The sequence below is a fragment of the Thunnus albacares genome, chromosome 19 (genome assembly GCF_914725855.1).
Source record: "Thunnus albacares chromosome 19, fThuAlb1.1, whole genome shotgun sequence".
NCBI classification, from domain to species: domain Eukaryota; kingdom Metazoa; phylum Chordata; class Actinopteri; order Scombriformes; family Scombridae; genus Thunnus; species Thunnus albacares.
In genome coordinates, this window is record NC_058124.1 from 16,570,875 (window position 1) to 16,596,230 (window position 25,356).

The window sequence follows — 25,356 nt, forward strand, 5'->3', positions numbered from 1 at the left end:
CATGTCTCCCTTCACTAGGCTACAGACTGTGGCCGGAGACACATACTTTAACATAAAAACCAATATTCACTGGGTGTAGGTCTGAGTGTGTGTGTGTGTGTGGAGGGGGGGGGAGGGGGACAAGAGAGAAGTACTTTAACACCCAACTAATAATCACTGAGATACAGAACCATAAGGGAGAAAGAAGTAGAGACAGAGAAGGTGAGGGCAGGGAAACTGAGGAAGGAGACAATGAAAAGCTGAAGCATGTCACACCTACTCTTTCTTTGTAAATTATAGCTTCTGTGAAAGTAAAACTCGCCAAATCAATCACGAGACATTAACATATGAACACCAGCTAAACTTTTGAGTAAAAAAATGCATTTACAGTTGAACGTAACTCTTATATAGAAGTATTAAATTGAGCCATTGCAACTTAGCTACTTTAATAAATAGGGGTCATTATTTTATGTATGAATATAGCAACTCCTGGGTGATGAATTTGTGATGTGATAGTTTATTGCGTGGAATGGAGATCACCCTACTGTCAACCCTGGTCCCCTGGGAGGGCATAGTGCAAGACTTGTAGGAGTAGTGTGCTGTTGCTACTTCACCAGCTAACTAGGTGCTTAAGCAACAAAGTAACAAATGTGAAAAAAAAACTTTGCAACACTAAGCTGACCTCTGGAAAATCTTCTTTATTTCACATAGTGGTTATAGTGCAAGGTCAGCTACAGAGTAGTACCCAGGGAGTCTGCAGGGATTCAATATCTTGCTCAGGGACACCTGATAGTCAGCCTGTCCTGAAGGACACAGTCTAACCGCTAGCCTCAACTGCCATCCTGGGTTTCTCCTAAGACCCAACACACAGGGGGACTGACCCTCATTAGCCTCATCAGCTTTTTGTTACCATGACAGCAAAAATCCTTGTAAGCTGGCAGGATATAACCTGGCCAATACATTTAGGTCTCAGATAAGCTTTGATTGGTCCGTGCCAATCAACCTTATTATCCAACTCATTATTAGAGATATTATAGTGCCAGTACCCTTTGATTGGCTCTTTAAAATTGTTAATGACTGTTAGGGATTCATCACTAAATACGTTATAATGAGCAATTAAATATAGCTACTGAGATTAAGCCTATCAAGTCTTACATTTACCTGCATGTGATGATGGGCTAAACCTCCCCAAAGGGGAACTGCCAATGACACTCAAAGTCTCTGATGTTGTCCCTTGAAGCAGTGAATGGTTAAAAAGAATGACCTCTATCACTGGAAAACAGTCAGCAGGGATCTTTGAAGGAAAAGTATGTGGGCAGTTTGAGACATTTTCACCAAGCTACCTAACTTCTGAGTAGCAGGTGTGCATTGTTAAAGTTCTTTTGAATTTAAAACGCAGTTGCCTGTATTCCCAGCTCGAACAACTGTTCAGTGAGCAACTTTTAGACAAAGCCATGACAAGTGCACCATCCTTTGACATGGTTGTTGCTAAGTAACTACTGATTCTGTACTCGTTGATCTTTTATTTTAAGCGTCTCACAATGGAGGGCACTGTTACTCGGTTCACTATGGTTCACTAAGCGGCAAGCTGGATAAACTCAATTTTCGCTACCTATGGAAGGTAAACAGTAGGAATAACTACTCATGATATTTATTCACAGTTGATAACATGACAAATCTACCAATAATGTTGTTGTTTATTTCTCTGTACCACTCATATTGTTTGTCATTGTTATGCAATAAGTTTCTGTCCCACTTTGTTGAAACAGAAAGACTTCCACCTTCAGAAATCCCATAAATCCCAGAATAACTACACTGAGGTTGCTTAAAGGACGAGATGTATGAAACACTGGAAAAATATATTTTTGACAACGATGCGGAGGCTTCATTTGAGCTATATTCCAAGATCCCCTGTCAGAAAAGAAACACCACAATACTATGCAAGTGTAAACATTGTAAATATAACTTAAAAGCTTAAAATGGGATGTTTGGTGGCAGTGGCTTAGTTTAAGAGCAAATTGTAGAATATAGAGTACTCGTCTATTTTCAAACCTAATCACAAAAATCGTGTTTCCCCTTGGGGACAAAATATAAAATCCAATATTGAAATTGTGAAGATAAAATGCCTCAAAGGCAAGAGATAAAGGCTAGTTTAAAGCTAATAGACTATGAGTAGAATAAACGTTGCTGACTCTTATCATTAATGTAATAGGTTTTATTTTACTACTCTCTTGACCTGTGATTGGCCATCATCCATAGAAACCAGCATATAATATTGACATCATGTTGGCATGTCCAATCAAGAAGTGTAGGGATTTTCTGGTGCTGTGACACAACAGGCTTCATTTTACCTACTGCAAGTGCACATATGCCCAATTAATTTTTGCAGTTTTTAGTGAGAAGACGCACAAGCTAATGTTTGTGCTAAAGCAACACAATCTGGAAACAGAGCTTAAGCAGGATTACATTGTCAGCAGGAGGACTATAATATCAGCTGGTGGTGTCATGGTGGGCTTCAGTAATGGCCGGTCACATAAGCTCATCTTATATCTCATATAAGCTGGCCTCTTGGAGAGAACATGAGATGATTATACAGCCTTTGATTATACACTCAAAATTACCTCCAAAACCTTGAATTTACACACACATCATGCAAATCATGAATGATTTTGCACAGAAAGATTTTTACGTTGTAGTATAAAAAAAATTCTAATGTCATTGTTTGTTGACTATATTTCTGTTTACTAAAGGGTATACACCAAATAATTAACACTGTATAAACTTGAAACCTGAGTGGTTTACCACTCTAGTACAGAAGGCAGAGAATGTATTTTGATAGAAGATTAAATGAATTAAACAAATACCAGTGCAATTCCATGCCAAAATGTGTAGGCCAACAAAAAGATCTGTGCCATTTCATCCACTTTATGTTCATGTGGAACCATGAAATTATCGCAAGTACAAGCACAAACATATGTACAGAAGTTTACAAATGTTTGGACACACTTTCTCATTCATGTGAATAGGAAAGTGTGTCCAAATTTTTGACTGGTACAGTACTTGATCCCAATGAAAATGCCTCAGTTTGCACCTCCACTGACTTTGCTCCTGCATTGAAATAATAGAATTGATACATTTATGAATAAATAATAAAATAAATACAGTTAGAGTTCAACAGGTAAGCTAATGCAATAGAGGAGTCAGCCATGAGTGTGTTTCATTACATGTAAATTTGATACTCAGTATAAGAACATTATGTTCTCTTAAGTACTGTGTCCTTATTTCGCCTACTTTGTTACATCCTATTGAACAAAAATGGAATGAGAGAGAAGCTGTGTCTAGCTGAACACAGCTGAGATTTGACCTTTACATCCAGACTAGTCAAAAGCTAAAGTGGAAACTCATGAATAACATTGAGAGAGAGGCAATCTGTCAGGAAGCATCAAGCCAGCTGACTTATTAAAGGGTCACTTATGTCAAAATGCTTAAATACAGCTAAATGCATCTTTTGGAACATTAGAGAGAAAATAAAGTGAATGTATCTTGAAAATGTGCCCTTTATGCCATATCAGTAAACCAATAGAAAGAAACAAATAGAGACTAAAAGAGGGAGACAGGGACAGATTGGTAATCACTTTATTAGATACAATAAAACAATTACAAAACTAAATAAAAATAAACTACAAAAGTAGCCATCAAATCACAATGTCCTTCTGTCCATGCCTACAACACTTTATGAGAGAGAGGGAGAGAAAGAGAGAGAGGGAGGGAGAGACAGACAGACAGAGAGAGAGTGTCCATGTGGCATCTTGATTAATGGACAGATGGCAAGGCCACTGAGCCAACTCTCTCTCTGCCTTTGTGTGTGTGTGTGTGTGTGTGTGTGTGTGAACTCCAGGGGAGTTCAGTTGATCTGCCTGAATATACTGAATCAACGAATGAGCCCTATATGTCATACACACACACACACAGACACACACACACACACATGCACATATGTTGACTTCAAACAGGAAAGAAATAAAATGAAAAAGAAACACAAGTGGCACTGTACAGCAACCACACTGAGTGACTGTCTCTTTATGTGTGCTTTTGTGTTGTGTGTGTCTCTAACCAGAGCGAGGGCCATTGGAACGCTGTGTGCCAGCTTAATGATGTCATCAATCATTCTCTGTGTCCATTGGTCAATCTATCTGCTCCTGTAGGCAGTCTGTTAAAACAGCCATTCGGCCTCTATTGCAGAAACTTCTGATCTCTAATCTGAGTCAACACCTCGATCTAAGCCTCAGTGTGACCATATTTACTTTATACTTTAGAGTTTTCACTTCAACAATCTGATTTGGTCAAAGTTTACTCAAACTTAAATTTGGGTTGTTGGTTCCATAAAAAAACAAAAAAAACAAAAACCCCACTCCAGACATGGGGCCACTGTAACTAAAAATGAGGATGATAGCCCGACAAATAATATTTGTATTCTTGTCATCAACAGGAAAATAGCAGATGCTCTCTAATCCTTTTCTTCAAAATTAGGATTTCAGGTTTTCATTTTCGCTTACCTGTCTAATTAGTTACACATCATCCTTGTCAAAGTTACTTTAATGAGAATTTTCCTTTTATGGTGATGTTCTTTTAATAATTAATTTACTTCAATCATGAAGTTCCTGTGATGAAGAAATTTTCCATTATAATCATTTTTAAAAATAACGTAATAATTGGCTTGCAGGCATTTTGTGATGGACTGTTTTATATACAGAGTCACCAAGGCCTGTAGCACACCATCTGAATGCCTTTTGAGTTTATAAACATAGAAATTACTGCAATCTATTCAATTACAGCTGGAAGGTTTATGTGACACAGGGAATGAGCCAAACCAATAATAATGTAATGGTAAATGTACACCAAAAAGTTTGTCAACTTACAAACCATCTCTATGACCAAAGATGTATTTGAACCAAGAGAACATTGTTTGTCAATTATTATACCATTTCCAAATCAGTTCATAAGTTCCGTACTTTTGAAAACTCATCCTTATGATTCAATTTTATTTTCTATTTGATTTACCTTACTTCCCAGTTCTCTTCATGGCCTCTGGTGAGAGTGCAGGGTCAGGTGGATAATCTGGAACAGGTAGGGGTTAAGTGTCCTTGGTACAGTATGCTTCAGCAGGTATTGCTGTATGGATGATTGAACTTGAGCCCTCCACTGGGGGAGACGACTCACTAACCACAAAGGCCATCCTGCTGAGAAAGCAGCAGAGTTATAGACCTTGAGTGCGAGGCAGAGATCAGACCAAAGGAAGCTGCTGTGCTAGAACGGAGAAACAAGTCAAAACACTGTGCAGCCTTAAAATTCAAACTCAAAAAAAAAAAAAAAAAATTCTCACAGCAACTTTTTCAGTGCCTATGGGGTACAGTTATGCTCTGAAGCCATAAAACATAACTTTGGAAACTGTGAGCAAAGGCATTGGAGCTACAGTATAGGCTTTGGCAATGTGATCCTCGCCTGAAACATCATTTAATGTTGGTGTGCATCCCAACAGTTTTTGTTTGTGTGTGTGTGTGTGTGTGTGTGTGTGTTTGTGTGTGTGAGAGAGAAAGAGAGAGAGAGAATCCTGGGGGAATCCAGTTGATCTGAATATATAAACTCAAAACTGAATATATAAACACACATGCGCGTGCACACACACACACACACATACACACACACACACACACAGCACTATCAAATAGATCGCTACCAGATAGACCTCATCAAAAATTTTAATTTGATCTAGAATTCATTATCGCTTCAATGATAGTGTGGCCCTTTTGGCTTCAAGCCCTCTATACTGTGTGCCAGTATAAATAATGATGAGAGGGAGCAGAAGAGATACAGAGAGAGACACATAGTCAAAGCTGAAAGTGAGATCATGTAAAAATAATCCAGTACAAGTAAAAATCCTGCATTCAAGATCTTACTCGAAGCTGCACAATATGACAGTGTGTAATATGAAAGATACCACTTTTAGTGATAAATCAACTGAGCTCCTCACAGCCTTTTAGTATCTTTTAGCTCATTGTTTTGGTTTTCCATCTCACAAATCTGCTCTCATTTCCAGCTGCGACAGGTAAGTTTTTCAGCCAGACAGCCTTTGTGTGCTAGCCGCCCAACATCAAATAGCAAACAAGAGCCAAAAGGAGAGTGAATATTGGACTTAGATTCAACAGGTGGCCAGAAACACTCCAAATGAATGCTAATGTTACTTTGTGTCAGTTAGATGTTTAATATTGTTTGCTAATGCATTCGCACTAACAGCATGATAGATGATAATATGTTAGTGTTAGTGTGCTGTATATAGCTCTTTCCAGTGGCTAAATTAATCACTTAATTCTGCTTCTGAATGAAAGTACAGAGGTATTGTCAGCTGAATGTAATTTAAGTATTAAATGTTCTCATTATGCAGAAAAAAACACCTTTGAGTGGTATAAAATGTTTCAATATGTATGTATAAATGTCTCCGGCCACTTCATTATGTACACCTGTGCAATCTAAAGCAATCCAACACAACAGCTCTGCCATAAATTGTAACTTTGCAAAGCTTCTGCATTTTCAGTTTTTGTTGACATTGTCAGAAACGCGATAATTCTATTTTATGTTTATTATTGAGGTCGTAGTGAGTGGTGCTGGTGTACGGAGGTGATTTATATTGAAAAGTGTTCCTAATATTTTGTCCACTCCATGAACATACATGAGGCAAAATATTAGGGACACTTTTCAATATAATACACTCCAGTACACCAGCACTACCCACTACGACCTCAATAATAAACATAAAATAGAATTATCTCCTTTCTGACATTTTTAACAAAATCTGAAAATGTATAAGCTTCATAAATGTAGAATTTATGGTAGAACTATTGTATTGGATTGCATTAGATTGCACAGGTGGCCTGCCAGTGTATAGTATATGATATGATTGGATTATTGATTTTGATGCAAGTAGTATTTTGTTATTGCAGCATGTTGAAATGTTACTTGTAACTAAAGCTGTCAGATAAATGTAGTGGAGTAAAAGCACACTACTTAACTGTGAAATGTAGTGAAGTAGAAATATGAAACAGCAAGTGAAACACTAGGACCTCCAAAGAAGGTACTTGAGTATATGTGCGAAGTTACACTCTACCTCTAAGTGACACAGGCAGAGAGAAAAAGAGATGAACAGACACTGAGAGCAAATAATCGAGTGTAATGTAAATCATGAACTACAGACATCAGCTGATTGAGGGTCCAAGACAGTGTGAATAAAAGGCGCTGGGAGTAAGACAGAATGAGAGAGAGACAGACGCAGGCCAGGAGACGGATGGAGTTTAATATAAATTATGGGATGTTAGCTCCTCTGGTAATACTGGTGATAACTCTCTCCGCGCTATCGCTATAGCAACACCATGCCCATTCTGCTGTTGGCACGGTGATGGGCCGGCCATCCGTTCAGTCCACGCTGATTGAGCTGTCAACGCACACAGTTACAAAGACACGCACACACTTTAAGACATGCAGATAAATCATTTCTCACGTGCAGCTCAAGTGCGCGCACACACACACACACACACACACACACACACAAACACACACACACACTTCATCTCTATGTTTCTATCAGTGTATAAATTGCAGTGAGCTGAGCACAAGAGAAGGTCAACTGAAGATGCATTGAGAATTAGAGAAACAAGCATCAACTGGGGTTCAGTCAGGGGGAACTCAGGCAGTGATCCAGCAGACAGAGAGACAGGGAAACACTGACACAGAAAGAGCGACAGACAAGGGAGATATAGGTTGTCTCGTAGGGGTCTTGTACTTGTTCTGACACTGTCTTTACAGCACTTCACTGACACACCCCATTACACACTCCAAAAAACACACACAAACACCCTTTGGTGTGATTCTTTTACTTGTCCCTTGCCTTCTTCGTGATCGCTAAGTCACAGTAGCAGCCGGTGTGTTTGTGTGAGCGGAAGTGCTTTTTTGGGAATTGTGTGTGTGAGTGTGTGTATTGAGTATGTATGAATTATATTTGGATGTCCTTGTGCGTGCTCTTACATGTTTGCACTGTGACACCACTAATTGTGCGTGCGTGCAAGTCTATTATTTTGCATGTTAAGTTTATTTGTTTCTTGACTGAGCAGAATGTGTCACTGTGACAGCGTGTGCATATGTGCCTGTTTGGAAGATGAGACCATGTAAGCGTTCATGCTTATGTGCTTTTGTTTTGTGTGTGTGTGTGTGTGTGTGTGTGTGTGTGTTTGTGTGGCTGTTAACTGTACGTGTTCCTGCGGCCTACCACTGAACAAACTAATTAAGGAACAAAGGCTGCTTCAAACCAACCAGAAAATTACCTCCCAACTCTAACAGGACAACCCAAGGACAGACAAGCAGGTTCTCTATCACATCCAGTCAGAACACACAGCCTAATAAAGGCTTAGTTGGTTTATCGAACAACTAGCATGTGTCATTTTCAACACCCCACTGACTGTAGCTTCACAGTTAGTGCTTGTAAGTTTGTATGACTTTTTAAACCCAAGTGTTGACATATAGTAATATGCTGTCATGAATTTGTATAGAGATGTGTAAATGAGTGGGATTATGTAGGTTTTTACCTTACTCTTCATTTGTAAATCTCCACTCAGACCACCTAGTTTTACACGTTTACATCACTAGTAAACCAAATATACAGAAGCTTCATTGCACAAGTAGACAAATGCCATTGAATTCTCACACTGTGTACATAATGTAAGACGTGTGTTGTCCCATGCTGAGCTGTAGATGCTTCAGATCTTTTTAAGATAGAATGTAATTACTACCCAGCTAGTGGTTGGAAGTTGTTGACTTTCAATAGATTTTGAGAGTAAATTGCTGGTGAGTGTCTCTATCAGTCAATACTGCAACTCTAGCTAATCCTGTGGTATTTCACAGCCAATAGCTTCCAATTAAGTACCACTATCCAGGGAGATGTCGCTGACAGTATCAATAACATCTATCTGACCTTCTGTTCCTCTTCTGGTCTTGTCTGCACTTGACTCTTCTCTTCTCTTCTGCCATCACACCCTTTCTTGTGTAGCTATTAGCATTGTATCTGTGTCTCTTTTAATTGCAGCTGCACCACTGCTGTGACCCACAAATGCAATATTTTGTTGCTGGATTTATTCTGAGAATCTCCAGCTAAGCATCACCTAAATGATTTAATTATGAAGGCAATTCTCTCTATTGTAGTGCAGAGACTCAACAGTGTACAACTGCTATTGCTAATACCACTACTAATTCTGCAGTTGCTACTAATAACGATTATATTATGTGTTGTTTTTTTTCTCGTTCACAGTGAAGACGTGTGGCAGTAATCTTCAAGGGCCGTCAGGAACCTTTACGTCTCCTAACTTCCCAATTCAATATGAGAGCAATGCTCAGTGTGTGTGGATAATTACAGCTTCAAATCCTAATAAGGTAAGTCTCTTTCTCTCACTCCCTCTTTGTTTCTCTCAGTGAAACATGATCATTTCTGTATATTACTTTAAAACATTGCCCAGTGTCAAGATAGACAGGTCATCCACTGGCCAAATATTACTTTAATTGTTAAACAAAGCTTTAAAATAGGTAATATCTGAGATATACTCACTGGACAGACTAAAAGTGAACACTTTGGGTGCATCTGGAGTAATCTGGCACATGGTGTTTCATGCTCTACAATGTGTGTGTATGGGTTGCACACACATTGATACACTCTTGCCATACCCATGAAAAAATATGTACATAGATGTAGTTTGTAAAGTAACGACTTTGCAGCATTTTGCAAAAGTTCTTCCCCCTCAGGAGAACTTAATGCCCTCGGGTAAATGATGGGATAGAAATGGGGCTTAAGAAATGTTAAATAAGCAACAGCGGCATTGGCAGAGCAAGACTGGGGAGTGAATGTCATCTTAAAGTGTTGGATATACAGTATGTTGCAGTGAGCAGAGTATGTCATATTTGAGTGTGGCAGTGCAGCTGGAGTTGTCTGCCTGAACCAGCTCACAGGCTTTTCTCCATTTGAATTATTTATTTATTTGAATTTATAAAGTTCTTACAGGCATTTACAAAGTTAGTTTAGCTGCATTTTTACATAATTGAAATGCCACTTGATAATAACGTTATGTTGGAGTGCACTTTAAATTATATGCCAGTCAGAGCATATCAGTGTCTAATTCTGTGTGATTGGTTAATCCTGCAAAGGGGCACACGATAGGCCAGAGGTTAGATGGATTGGTATGATTGGTCGCTTTATGTCCCAGGAGAAATCTGATTGGTATGCAGGAGACACATCCTTATTCCACTCAGGGTCACTGTGGTGACCGCTCTGTCGTCAATGGCAACACCTGCGTCAGCACCATAGGGACGCACATACACATATGTGAGCACATACGCACTCACACGTACACACGTGTGTGCTCACATACACACTATACACCCTTTTTAAGACACGCACATTTTGTCACTCTGCTCTTGCTCAAAACCTTTGTTTCTCTTTCTCTCTCATACCCTCACACACAACTCTCTGTCAGTGCCCAAGGCCTCTAGTTTATGGCCTAGAGCAATACATTCTCTGTTGAAGGCTACAATGTGTATGTGACTGCTGAAGGCTACAGTACTAATGCCCTTCTGCACCCTGCTGTGTATGTGTGCGTGCACGTGTGTGTAAAAGAAGTTGAAAGTGAATGTTTATGTATTATGTATGATTATGGATATTGCCAAACACCCCAACTGTAATGATGTGCAGTTCAACTGAAGCCACATCAAGTGATTTTTATAGCTGTTTATCTTAAAGGATTTCACCTTATCATATGCTGTAATGCTCCACACTATATCATGTACATGTCATGCACCATACTGAATTATATGTATGTCTTTTATCACACTACATCATAAATGTCATGCGCATGTACCACATAAACTGCAATCTCTGTGGACCTCTGTTGCATGTTATACTCCTCTCTCTCTTCCAAAATTTCCTGTCTGCTGCTAGACAGTATAATATCCATTTAAAGGAAAAATGCAACAAAAATAATCTTCAAAAAAAGAACAAAAACAGACCCAAACTCCAGCTGACATGAAATCAACTCTTAAATGTCACTTTTAAGGATCCCCTACAGACATATTTTAAGACATTCAAAAATACTCTGCTTTGAATATTCAGTCTTACATTTACCTCTTGAAACTACGGGAATTATTGATATTCTCAGTGGCAGAAATTCAAATAAAGATGGTACAAACAGGTTTTTTAAAATAAGAAAGACTATGGTGAATTTCAGTGTTAACAAAAGAGGAGGCAAAGTAAATCAGCATGGATAGCTTCTGGCAAAAATACAACACTTGAAAAATAACAGGCATCTTAAGCATGATTAAGCCACATCATAGCAGGTAAGTTGTTGTGTCTTGATCTCTTAAGTACAGATGCATTAAATGTTGCTCAGTCAAGATGTTGCACAGACCAGGAGTGTATCAATTTAAAGTTAAATCCACTCTGCAGCTGAGGTTGACTAGGTTGTGGTCAGATTGGATACTCAGGCTTCAGGGGTCAGATCTGCTCAAAGAGCTCTACATCAAACATTTTCCAGCTCACTCGACCTGCAGGTCTTGGGGCTTCGTGGGGAGCTGTCATCACATTTGTCAGTTAGACACATATGAAAAAGAAAAGTTGTGTAAGACAGAAGAATGGAGAAAATCTTATAAATATAATCCCATTTAAAGAGGCAGATGAAGATACAAAGCAAGAGAAAGGGATGAGCATGACAAACAGTGACAGATCCTTTAATTTCACCCCGAATCATCTCCCGTTGCTATCAAGTTTTCATATGTCTTTGTGCAAGTTGTGATATTCATATGGAACACCCACAAGAGGCACATGCTAAAGCATTAATTCTAGCCATACCATGTAAAAATTCAAACCTCAATATGTAAATCTACATCTTTCTCATGGATTAGTATCTTCGGTGTCAGACTGTCAGACTTGTCACACTCCCATCAGATAAGTGTCATTGCTTCCCAGTAGATTTTTTTGGCAACAAGTAAAAGAAAGATGCTTTGAAGTATATAAAGCCAATGACATTAATCAATCAATTTAAAGAAATACTTTTCCAAAAATGTTATTTTTTTAAAGTTTCGAAATATTACGCTGACACGCATTATGATTTAAAGGACACAACCCAGTAGACAGAACATTTAAGTTATTCCAAGAAGATTGGGTCTATCATACATTTCCGGCTGCATTTCTTGAATTAAAGATGGCAAGATTTTAAAGGCTTTTTAATGTATCGGAAAATAAATCACATAAATGGCCAATTATAACCATATTGACTCAGCCAAGGCCTGGTCACACCAGCATTTAAAACAGCAAAAATTTTTAACAGATTTACTTCGCCCCGGCAGACACTAATTACAGCAATTCCACTGTAATTAATTTAATGAGCCACCATATTCACTGTCAGGGGCAAAGTAAATCCATGCAAGTTTTTCACATCAAGTTCAACTTTGATGAAATTTGATTTGGTGAATTTGCGCCATTGACTCATTGCAAGCCATCTTGACAGTGTTGACCTCTGAGGTAGTCCAAAATGGAAGAAGCTATTGTGTAACCTTCTAACTGTGATTTGCCATTCACTTATATTTAACCTCCTCAGACAGATGTACGTTACATACGTACAAATCCGTTTTTGAATTAATTGTGTGAACTTGTCTCAGTAGCAATGGAGCCTAGCTAAAGACCTAATGACTTTGCTAACTGGCTGTTAGCAAGCCTATTGGTGATTGGTGGCTACAGAAAAATGCAGATTCAGAGACCCATCTAGTGGAGTAAAGGGTCAATATAGCAGGCTTATGTTCTGCAGGTGGCAGAAGCAAACAAACAGTGGGGAATTGGCAGGTGGACAAGAGATAACAGGCAAGAATGGCTATAGAACAGAGCGGCAGCATTGACGATCTGGCTTACTGGCAGTAAAAAGCTGTCCTCAATTAGGAGGCTGATGAGTGAATGAGGACCAGTTTAACGGGCAGGTGAGTGGTCAGTCTATCTCCTGAGGAGGGAAGGCAATAAGAGTGGAGGCATTTTAGTATGTGTATTATTCAAAAACACACAATGAGACCAGGGATAGGCGGCAAATCTGAGGCTAAAGAGGAGGAAGAGGGTGATGATGCAAGCACCACAACACTTTCAGAGTAAGGGAATAATCTCAACTGATCCTGCCTCTCCCACTAGCTGTTTCTAGTGCTTGTACACGTCTCTCCCCATTTCATACTTTACTCCCTTTCTCTCATTCTCCTTGTCTCATCTTTTTCTCTCTTTTTTTTTTTACACTGCCCATCCCTCCTCCTTCTCTCCCAGAGGCTCTGTCCTCAGAATTACCCAGATTCTTCATTAAAGAGCTCAGCCTGAAACCATCAAATTACTATGGAGAAAGAGAGAATACTGGGATGGAGGAGGAGGGCTCTTGAGGGGAAAAATCTGTTTTTCACTTTTACACTCGTATCAGTCTCTCCATTGCAGACATTCTCACACATTCTACATTTCTCACAATCTCCCTCTTATACTCTGAAGGTAAAGAGACACAGGGTTTATTTCGCTCACCCTCTCTTCTCTTTGTTTCTCTCCATCTCTGTCCCCCTATTCCTCTCTGTCTGCGCACCCCTCTGCTTCTTCTTTCTCAGGTTAAGTGTTAATGGGGTTCTATAGCTCTCTGATGTTATTGCTTCATTTAGTTTGGGCAGAATGAGCCTTTAGAGCCAATTCATTCTCTCCTGTTCTCATTTAACCTTGAGGATGGCAGGATGAGATGGCCATTACTAAACTTTACTTTTTCTTCTCTTCTCTTCTCTTCTCTTCTCTTCTCTTCTCTTCTCTTCTCTTCTCTTCTCTTCTCTTCTCTTCTCTTCTCTTCTCTTCTCTTCTCTTCTCTTCTCTTCTCTTCTCTTCTCTTACTGTACTATTCTCATCACTTCCCCTTCATTTAGTTTTTTCATTTGCTTCTGTGATATTCCCATCTCCTGTGGTATCAGCCACCTCAAACCAATCACCATCATCTGTTTATGATGCATAAGATGTAAGATAAGATTGTGGCAACTTTGTGTGAAATGTATGTGTCCAGCATTTTTTTTTAGTTTGCTAATGCAACTAGACACACAGCTTGCACGTTCAGCTGCTAGATCATGTCCTCTTTAATAAAGGGACAGCATTAAGTATTAACTGGCTTTGCGTCACATCATAAGCATTTGCATGCACAGTGAAATGCATAACCCACGGAAACACCTTGACTACTGCACTGCTGCCATGTTGAATATTCAACACCACCATGAAAAATGGAAGGCAACAAAAGGGCATTCCGTAAGAGGGGAATGGTACACTCTTGGTTGGTCTTTCTGTGTTGAACTTACAGGCATTGAATTCATTAATGCCTTGTAGACCTACAGAAATCCAATGTGCATGTTGGAGAAATCACAAGACAGAAATCAGTCTGCATGCACAGCGCCAGCTTCTTTATACTGTTAGTCATTAAAATGGCGTGCTTCTGCATCTTCTTGACAGCGTAAACAGTATAGCTTTTATTTAGGACTCAGGTTCAAAATTTAGTAAAAGAACACTGTGATGCATAGCAACAGTAAACAGTTTCCTGTCCAGGGATGTTATGTAAAAAAGGGGCACCTGGTGGATTCAACTAAATGAAACAGAAGTAATGGAAAAACAGTAAGTTGCAACGGGCTCAAGTCATCAGTCTTCATCAGCTAAAGCCAAGCTTTTCCCACAACGGCACAATTTATACTATCTAGACGGAGGCACGTTCAAGGGGAGCCGGTGGCAGAGGGTTTACTGTAATACTGTCACAGACAATCTATTATTCCGCGGCCCTGTCTGTGCCCGCTTTACATCACTGACTGTGTCGCTTGCCAGGTGTTTCAGATATTCCTACAGTAGCTGTATGTTCAAGGTATTCCTAGATCTTATTAAGGTATGGGTTGGGAGGTGCCTCCTCCAACCTCATTGTCTCCACAACAACCAAAGGAAGTGCTTTATCAAGCAGAAATCCAATTCTATCGCCTCATTGGCTAGAAGCCATAGATGGATGGAAAGAGGGACTGCAGCAGCCAATTAGAAAGAGAGAGACAGAGAAGATGACAGCGAGAGAGAAAGCTAGAGAGAGGCAGAAGAACTACAGAGAGAGAGAGAGATGGATGTCTGCATGAACAGCAACCAATTAGAGGAGAGGAGAAATATGTAGTGTTCAGTTTCATCTATTGTGCATACACACACACACACACACACACACACACACATGCACGCATACTACATTAAAAGAAATACAGAACGCACACGAAAACTTATCCACACATTGTCAGTAATGAGGCTCCAATCTAAGTTGAGTTCAGCACAGTGTTCATATTCATACAGTAGACACACACATGCATCAGCCACATGGGCACAGTGTAATGTAGTGATATTCTAGCTAGGTTTAATGCTGTGTGAACAGTGCTGATGTGGCATTAGAGTGTTGTATAAAGGACGCAGACAAGGAGATAAATAGTCCAGTTTCCATCATCCCGACACTCAGGCCTCACTCTGTCTTTATACGCCACATGGTGAATGCTTTCTATTTCCTAGCCAACTAATTAAATCACTAACAGTTCACATTACAGTACGTGTAACTCACTCAATTTCTGCTCCCCTCTCATTTTATTTATTCAGCAAAATTATTTTTCATTTCATCATGTTGTAGGCCAGAGTTTATTTTTCATCTTCTTTGCAAAAACGTTTTTTTTGAGTAAATACTCCCCACTTTATGTTCAAATGTAAGCCAAATAACACCAACCTTTTTTAGAAAAGGTTAAACAAAGTTGATCTTTTCAGACACTTAAATGAGAGGCATCTGTAGACACAGAGCTTCTGCCAATTTAGGACACCTGATATGTTTCTTACACCGTGTCTACACAGAAAGTGTAATGTGAGCAGCACGTTTATCAGAGGAGCAGCAGCAGCAGCAAGTCCTCTGTTTGTGTGTCTACATTGGATGCGTTCAGGTACAGTGTTGAGTGTAGGTAACCCGGGTTTTAGAAGTGCTTTAAGCCCAATACACAGTTACTGTAATTACACAATTAAACAGAGGAAAATAGACTTGAAGCCTAAAAAATACAATTCGGTTTGCAGTTACACACATATATATGCAACAATGCTGTAAAAACTACATGCATTAAACAACACTGACTGAAGCATGTGCATGTCCAGAGGGCTTGCTTTTGTGGGATGTAAAACATAGAAATACGTACATTTTTTTTTCGAATTAGAGTTTAGATGAACCTAGAAGGTTAAATTTGGTGAGAAGTTTAAGCGTTACATCCTAAAGGCACTTGTTTGACTGTTTGAAACTAAACTTGTTATTGAACGTGTTACATGAAAAGAACAGGCCCTGCAGCATCTTGTTTACTGATAGTTCATGAGAATAAGAAGATAAACTTACCCGTCCGGCCAAATTCCCATTCAAAACTGCATAGTTAAACAAGGGGCACATGAAGTGTGCTATTTACTGTAAATCATCTTTTTGTTTGCCATTCATCCTATGGTCACCCCACCAGGAAAACTAAATGAGCTGCCAGCCACTGAGCAGCTCCACTGGAGCAGTTAGGGTTAAGGGTCCTGCTCAAGGGCACCTCAGTAGTGGTAATGAGGGAAGAGCAAGTGCTGCTTTTTCACTTATCCCACGCAGATTTATCCTGCCGGTCCGGGGATTGAACCAACGACCTTCTGGTCATTAACCTCCACAAAGCCGTACGTTTCTGTGTGAGCGAGTGTGTCTTCATGTGAGAGTTTAGCAGGTTTGTAGGTAATGCTTTAATCCAATCTGCTGCCTTATATGCTGAGTCAGCATTGTGAGCAATGAGCGATGACTGCTTCATCTCTGCAGCCCCCCTCGTTTAACTCCTCAGGTGATTGTTGTGTTGGTGCTCTCCGGCTTGCTTAACTGTTTTTTTGCTGTGGCTATATCAGTTGTTGAATTTATCTCATGTAGAACTAATGTCAGACTAAGTGCTCTCACATGTAAACTCAGGAAATCATTGAGCTCCTGGGTGTGAGAGAGATGAAAATTTACCCCATGAACAAATGCAAATCAGGTGACACTGCTAAAGATAAAACAGTAAAACAGCAGGTGAGTTGAAAGACATGGCTACTGTTTTTGTAAGTTCTGTTTGTTCTTTTTCTTCATCAATCCAATGGTTTACGTCATAGTGAGGATACGCTGTTTATACTTCAACATAATGATATCATGTCCCCAGGTGATCAAGTTGCAGATACTGAAGGAGAAAAAAAACAAACTATATTCATGATGTCTGACTCAAACAGAATGTTTAAATACAGAACACAAAAGCAAATGTTCAAAAATAAGAAGTTATTGATATGCACGTAAACATGCGCGCTGTTAACACACCAGCATACAGGAAACCCAGACCTGTACGATGTTTTTGAAGTCCTCCAGCAGAACATTGAATCTGGAAGTCTGAAAATTCCTCACAAGGGGAGAGGAAGAGGAGGGAGGGTAGGCAGAGTGAGGTTTCAATCTTCCCCTAAGGGTCAAGTCAGAATTCTAGTTATATTATAATATAAATATTCTAACACTCTACATTGCTAGCATCAAAGATGTGCTCACTATCACCTCCCCCATTCCTCTCTGTTGCCTCCTCCTCCTCTCTCCTCCCCTCTTCCATCTGCCTCCATCTCTTTCCTTCTCTCTATCCAATCCCCTTTTCTGTCTCCCTCCTCCTTTCTTTCCCTCTTCTTCCCCCCCCTGCCCTCTCCTTTTCTCTCTTCTCCTCTGCCAAATGTGTTTCTCACTGGTCTTAGATGAAACAGAAAGTGTTGGTTTAATAATTCCTGATGAGAGTTTTGAGCTGTGTGCTGATTATCACAGTGTCCAGTGCAGCACAGGAGGTGTTCCTTATCTCTTTCTTGTTCCTCTTGCTACACTAAATGAAATCATACCACAATGTGTGATGCATTAATTCAATGTGTTTAACAGCTATATGTTAGTCTGTTTTAAAGATCTGCATCTTGAAGACATATGTTGTGGCTGTTGTTGTAGTAGCCCAGACTTTTGTGACCCTAAATCTAAATGTCAGTTCCAAATCAACTTTGATCGGGTTGAGTTAATAATTTGACTTGATGATACTGATGTTTGCATTTGTCTGTCTTTTCGTGTGTGAACTTTAGGTAATCCAGATCAACTTTGAAGAGTTTGACTTGGAGATAGCCTATGATACTTTGACGATAGGAGATGGAGGGGAGGTGGGAGATCCTACAACTATACTCCAAGTGTAAGTATGACATTATCCTTTAATACACCTCCCTTTATTTCAAGTGAGAGAATTTTTGTGTAGTTTTTCCTCATCCAAAACTAGAGTGTAAAGATAAAGGGTGTGGAATGTTTTATAGTATGTCAAGATCGCTGAGACAAACTTGTGATTTTGAGCTTCATAAATATATAAACTTGACTTTACTATAATATTCATCTGTGAATCAGAGAAATCATACAATGTATCAAATCTCTAAGAACGCCAACATGAGTGGCAATGGTTGTCACACAGAATAGTACAGTATCTGCTTGTCGAGTCTCCAGAGGAAAGTCATTTTCACTGACATTTTGAAATTATAATTCAAGCCTTAAAGTGAGGTCAGACTGGATTTTTGGATGGCAAAATCTACTCATGTTGCAGCTAAAAGCAGGTGGGACATGAAAGCAAAAATGTAAGCATAAACTGCGGGGAGCTAGTGTGGCTAGTAGGCTAATAACATCATTCCACACGTTGTAAAATTATACATCTTTTTATCTTATACTTTATTGTCATTACCCTGTTTTAATGTCCTTGCACTTACTACAGCCTAGCAGCATTCTGCTGCTTGTATTATTTCTCCATGCGGTTATATAAACAGTATATATATAAATATCACAATGAACCAGCGCTTTGCTCATTTTTGAAATGGGGCATGAAATCAAGCATGAGCTAGTATATAATAAACTCTCAGTGCCCATCTAATTAAAAACAGGTATTTAGTTAGTTAAAACATACTCAAAGCTCCTTCCATGCTTGAAAATCATGCATTCATGCTGTACCTCTATCCCCACACAGTTTGCTACACACCCACTGATAATGACGACCTCGAATTTGCTCTGTTGTGCAGTTGTTGGCGTGGAGCTTTGTTGAGTGAATACATAGGGAGCATGTTCTGTTATAACAGGCAGATGATGGCAACAAAACACCTTCACCAAAGTAATGTTATGAGATAAACTCCTGAAATATAAAAGTAATAACATTCGGAAAATGTGCTTGTTATAATTGTCAGGTTCCCTCATGAGCATCAGGACTATTGTCAGTCTTCTCAAATGCTTCACAAAACAACTAACATATCAGATCTAAGTGATCAGAGTAAAAACTACTACCGAGTTGTCTTCTAGTATCATTTTCACTCCGGTTCTTGATGTAAGCCGTCAGCTGCCAACACAGCTTCAAACTCTCCATCTTCTTTGTTGTAATTAGTCACATTGTAAAAACAGCAGTCTGCATTATGTGTGCCCCACTTAAAAAGATGAACTGTTCTTGAATTTTGAAAATGCTCTACAGTGCCCAAAAGGATAACAGATGCAGGGCCTTTACAAAGCAGATGATTTCAATTCACTTCGCAGACGGTCACTGTTAACTTTCATGTGTGAAAGGCGCTGGCATTCTCAAAAGAAAAAGGCCAGATAATGTGAGTGTACTCTGAGCAATTTGCTTTCCTGGGGCAGCATTCTGCAAAATCAAAGCAAAGCTAAACTAAAGCATTCAATTCCAGCACAGTTTGCTCCAGTGATTTGTTCACATTCAGAACAGCACTTGAGAATTTGATTATGGCCATGATTGCAGTGATGACAATTACACTTTTACACAATAATTTAATAGTAATGTTGTTTGTGTTCCAGCCTATCAGGTAGCTTTGTTCCTGACCTGATAGTCAGTATGACCCACCAGATGTGGCTTCACCTACAGTCAGATGAGAGTGTCGGATCTATAGGATTTAAGATCAACTATAAAGGTGAGTAATGTTTTTGTGTGTGGAAAAAAAGAGAGAGGAGAGTGAGGGGATTATTTGTGTGTGAAGGGGCTGTGAAAAAAATCAAACTTAAAAAAACAGGTGATGAAGTTTTTTAGTAAATTTTATCTTAACTCTGTGTTTATAGACAAAGGAACGTCTTCCACATGGTGCAATCCACTGTACCTTACCTGTGACTTTTAAATAAGAAATAAAGCAATGCTCCTCTTACAAATGAAAAGTTGAATTCACTAGCAGTAAAACCCAGCCTTGCTCCACTTCAGCACACTTAGGGGTTTTTCCACCTCCTGGTATGACTAGTAGCTTATGGTGGCTTGATATTGCTGTGTAACTGACTTTACTAAATCAGTCCACTGACTTTTTACTCCTCTCTTTTTTGCTAGTTTTCTACTTAACATTTCATTCACTTTATCAGAATATATATATGGATATATATGGATGTCTTAAGCAAAGAAATTTATTGACAAATACAAACTTGATCAATCAAGGACACAACAGTTACATATCAAAGTGCCGCATCTAGTCTGAAAGACTAGAGTTGAACCACTCTCAGTTATTCAGGCAGTACCCAGGCGACCTTGTCCATAGTAACGACATCGCTATTAAATTGTTAACTTTAGCACTGTCTCTATGGCAACAATCATAAAGCCAGGTCACCTCGACCAGGATAGCTGTCTGTCCCTCACTGTCTGCTTGTCTAAGGAGCATTTCATACATGGCACATGCAGTATATGAAAATAGGAGCATTTCATATATTCACATGTATGAAAATTCATTCACAGGAACAATTTGGAGAAAATACATTTACCAAGAGCGGATCAGATGCTTGCACAGATTTTGAAGTGACACTGATTCTTCCATTGATTGTCTTTGGAGTGGACGCAGGCAATCCTGTCATATCTTAAACACACAGAGGGTTCAAAGGTCACTACATGTCAGTCATCTTCAATGAGTCCAGCAGTACTGATGGTTTTGTTTGTAGATGATTTGTTTCTTTAAGAATACCCGCAAAAGTTGTGGTCTACCCAGGTGCACGTCCACCCTTAGACATAGTCTTTCACATGTGGGAGACTCCCAGTCAGACCATTATAAGGATGATCCTGATGCCTCTGGTATTCTGAGATGCATTACTAGATGAGAGTTTCATATCAACAATTTGCTTTTACAAAATTTTGGTGTTACAACTCCAAGAAAAGACAACCTTGTGGAGTTTAGTGTCTTAGGATCTTTCACTGAAAAGCCCTTGAAGGAAAAGGTCCTTGATCAGACAGAAAGTATTTTATTTTTAAAACTATAGAGTATTTATCACAGCAAGATACATTTTCTGTTAGTTTGCTGTTTAGTTTAATTAAATTAGTTTGTTTCGCAACACCTGACCTTCATCTTAATATCAAGTACAAGCTGAGTTTTTATCCGTTTTGTTGATTTCAGCTCTGACCATACGAAGAAATATTAACCTTTCCAAAGTTCTCTGTTTGATAGATGTAGTGTGAATTTGATAACAGTCCATGAAACACAGAGAGGTGCTTTGCTGCAGAAATGAACTTTGTGTGCCTCATTTGAGTGTCATCATCTGTGGATTTATTGTCATAATGAGGTCACAGTGCTGAATCTGGTAATGCAGTGAGTTCGAGAAGTGGTGTGACAATGACACATTGTTTTGATATATCATTGCCCTTTATACTCCTTGGGTTTCACTTTGAAATGTAAATGATACAGTCACTATGTGGTGATTCAAAGAACATACAGTCCAAATGGATTTTAGATTTGTTCTACATTTTCAAATATGACAGCATTTAATATGCATTTATAAATATCTCATATAATGTATAGTGTAGAGAATGTAAAGTAATCAAATGTAAAACTATTAAATACCACAAATCTGACTTCCTTAAAGGAACTCTACCAATACGAACGTCTTGTTTCATTGATTTTGTTTAAGTAGTGTGAGCCAGAATGTACTCTAAACCATGCTATAGTTTAAAGCCCATGAATACATAAAGAACTGCACGTTTAAAAATGTCCCAGGGGTCAAACCAACTTGAAATCATAAAGGGCATCTGCTTAGGAACTCCATCACAATAGCTGCACATAGCCTAATTCATTTCTCCTGGGTAATATCCCCATAGGGATCAATAGAAAAATTAATGGAGAGAACCACCATTTAAATGCATCCATGCTCATGATAATGCTCCATTGAGCGAGCATGGTGATCTGATGTTCTTTTCTTTGTAGGGATTAACTGTCTGTATTCAGTACAATAGGTCTATTCTATTCTATACTTACATAAAGACCAGTGCGATACATTTGTATTTTATTTATCTCACAAGACTAGTCAAATGCTAGAAAATTGTTGGTATTGTAGGTGTTCACTGGACTGGCCAGATTTTTCAGCTGGTGTTAGCATCCCACAGATAAATTGGTTTTGGCTCATATGTTGGCTGATAAGTAGGAAGAAACTTCGGAACAGAAATGCCAAAGACATGTTTGTGCACTGACGAGATTACTTTTCTTGCTCAGTAAATAATGTATCTTGGTCATAGTTATTTTATTTGACTAAATTTAAGAGATCTTTTTGTTTATTTTATATGCTTATGTTAGTAATATTGGTCGATATATCGTTATTTGTTTTGGGTTTTTTTCATTGTCAAATATCAATATCAGCCTCAAAACTGCAGCATCGTCTGTGTTCTGTTATCCTGGAATAACCCAGAGCAATAATATATCTTTCTAATGTACATTTTCATACACTACAGTGACAAAAAAACGCAGAAAACATTCACCTGGATGTATATATCTTCACTCAAACCCAAATACCCTGAAAAAATTCTATCAATACTCGGTGCATGATAAATGTGTTTGTCTGTGGGTGCTGGCTCCATCACCCACGAGATTTACTATAAACTTGGGTGCTTGCGGTGTTAGTGGGTGGCTGTGTGGGTTGTGCATGTGTTTTTGAGAAATGTGAGAAAGGGGCTTGACTGTGTGTGTGTGTGTGTGTGTGTGTGTGTGTGTGTGTGTGTGTGTGTGTGTGTATTCCTAAAGCCACATCCCATAGACCTTGACTATGAAATATAAACATTATCAGTAACTCTAGCCTTGCTGCAAAGTCACTGATGCACTACACACTGTATGTGCGTGTGTGTGTTTTTTGTGTGTATGTGTCAGACAGGTCCTCCATCAGTGAGCCAACGAAGCTCTACCAAGTCACTCACCTCTTTCACTCCTCACATGCTCCCTCTTTCCCCTCTCTCTTTCTGCCTCCCTCTTCATCTCATTTTTCCTCATTAGTCCCCTCTCTATCTCCCATTCTCTCATCTGAAATCACAACATTTTCTCTGTCAGTTGCTCTCTAATGCACTTATGTTGTGTCTCTCTGCTTCTACCCTCCTCTCTCTCAACCCATTTCCTGTATCAGGCACCCCTCTTCTCATCTGTCACCTATCAAATGACCAGTCCCCCTTCTATATTTCTATTTTTCCCTCTCTATCTGCTTTTCTCTGTCTGACTCTCTCTGTCCCTCTCTTTTTCTTGTCACCATTCATCTATTATTAAAGCCAAGGTCACCAACCTGGCAACACTTTGACTCCATTCCCTGTTGTAAGGCATACAAATCACATACACACACACTTACACACAGCGATCCAGACTGTGTGTACAGCAATCCCTCAGTCTACTCTAACCATGGCATGTCACAGCTATAGATTGAAGTGAGCACTGCAACATTATTGACATCGTTTACATTAAAGTTTCAGTGAGTTTCTGTCCAGCGTATGAATAAATGAATTTATCAAAAGCTTATATATTTCTGCACAGTCCATAAAGAGGTGTCATTGAGTTTTTAGAGCCTAATAAATCAGTGTGTGTATGTTTGTGTTTCTAGAAGAGTTATACAATATGTCTATATACAGAAACCTTCTAAGCATAATATTTGCCTTAAATTTTCTCTATGTTTTGAGATCAACAATAAAACAGCGTCTCAGGAATTTATTTTCATTTTCTATGAAATGAAAAAGATACTGAATGTGTTAATGCACGGATGCATGCCAGGGTTTCTCCGTGTGATATATTATACAGAAGGATGTCTGACTTAAAGTTTTTTTTGAGTTGGTTTGAAAATAAAATAAAATAACCACGGTATGGTTACAAAAGGTCACTCTGCAAGGTTAAAACTTGTATCTCAGGTTGTTTTTCAATGAATAATATACATATTAGTTAGATTTTACTTATTTTACTTATATTTACTAATGTACTTTTGTTTTCTTTGGGGGGGGGGGGGTAGGGTGACTGGATCATACATTTTGTGTATCGCATGTGTCAATTTTGACATAACCTCATACATAACCTCATGAAATGCAGCACACTGATAGCATATATACAGTATTTCTATTGTGTTGTCTCTGGAATAAATAGTACATATTGAATATGTGAATACGTGTTATCACTTCATAAAACACACAGCAGACAGAAGAAATGCACATCTTGTTCTTCTTGTAATGGTGGCAGAAGGGCCCATACAGCTTTAAAATAAACTGAAAAGTCCATCTCTTAAAGTATTGTATGATTAACTTTCTCAGTGATATGTGTAGCTGGTGAGTGGCCACCAGGATTGGTAAGATAAGGATAGACAGTATCCACCGGTTTTACTGTCACTTCTTTTTTTGTAATCTGTGTTTTGGTTGCAAAGTCTGTTTTTGGGAGATCTCTGAGGGGCTTCAGCAGTATTCCATCAACGTCGTACTTGAGATTGTAAGGGCTGCCACAGAGTGGGATTTTAGGACACCACCGTTGCTTTCTATAATTTAAATGCAGCAGCTGCCAGTTGGATTGATGCGGTATTCACACAGAGTAAACCTTCTGGTCCACTTAGAGGCACCAGCTGATTCCTGACAGTTGGATCAGGCACAGGTGTTCATTTGCCCTCATTCACCTGCTGCATAGAAAAGCCACATTTTGACCAAGGATGTGGCAGATAAAGACACCTGTACATCATAGTGATTGAACTGTCGGATACACTGCGGTGTGTGTTGTCAGAACATGTGTCTTGAGTAACAACACATATGGTTGTCACAAGCCATCACACCTCTCAGTATACCAATCAGTTAGTGAGATTAAATGAGATCACTGAGCATTACCTGTATTTAAAGTTGATTTGGTGACACCTGTTGTTGCCGTGGCAACGTTTAATGCTACAGCAACCACACCTTTGTCAGAAAAACAACAGAAGAACAGCTGATGTGTCTGTTTAT

At 39.0% G+C, this 25,356-nt stretch overlaps 1 protein-coding gene across 1 annotated transcript in view; it reads left to right on the forward strand.

Moving 5' to 3' along the window:
* The window catches only part of csmd3b (CUB and Sushi multiple domains 3b), a 385,890-nt gene that overhangs the window by 242,694 nt on the left and 117,840 nt on the right, over positions 1-25,356 (forward strand). Inside the window, exons 11-13 of the mRNA XM_044335847.1 lie at positions 9,332-9,453; positions 18,230-18,333; positions 19,977-20,089. Of these exons, the coding sequence (XP_044191782.1) occupies positions 9,332-9,453; positions 18,230-18,333; positions 19,977-20,089 (339 nt within the window). The remainder of the gene's footprint in view (positions 1-9,331; positions 9,454-18,229; positions 18,334-19,976; positions 20,090-25,356) is intronic.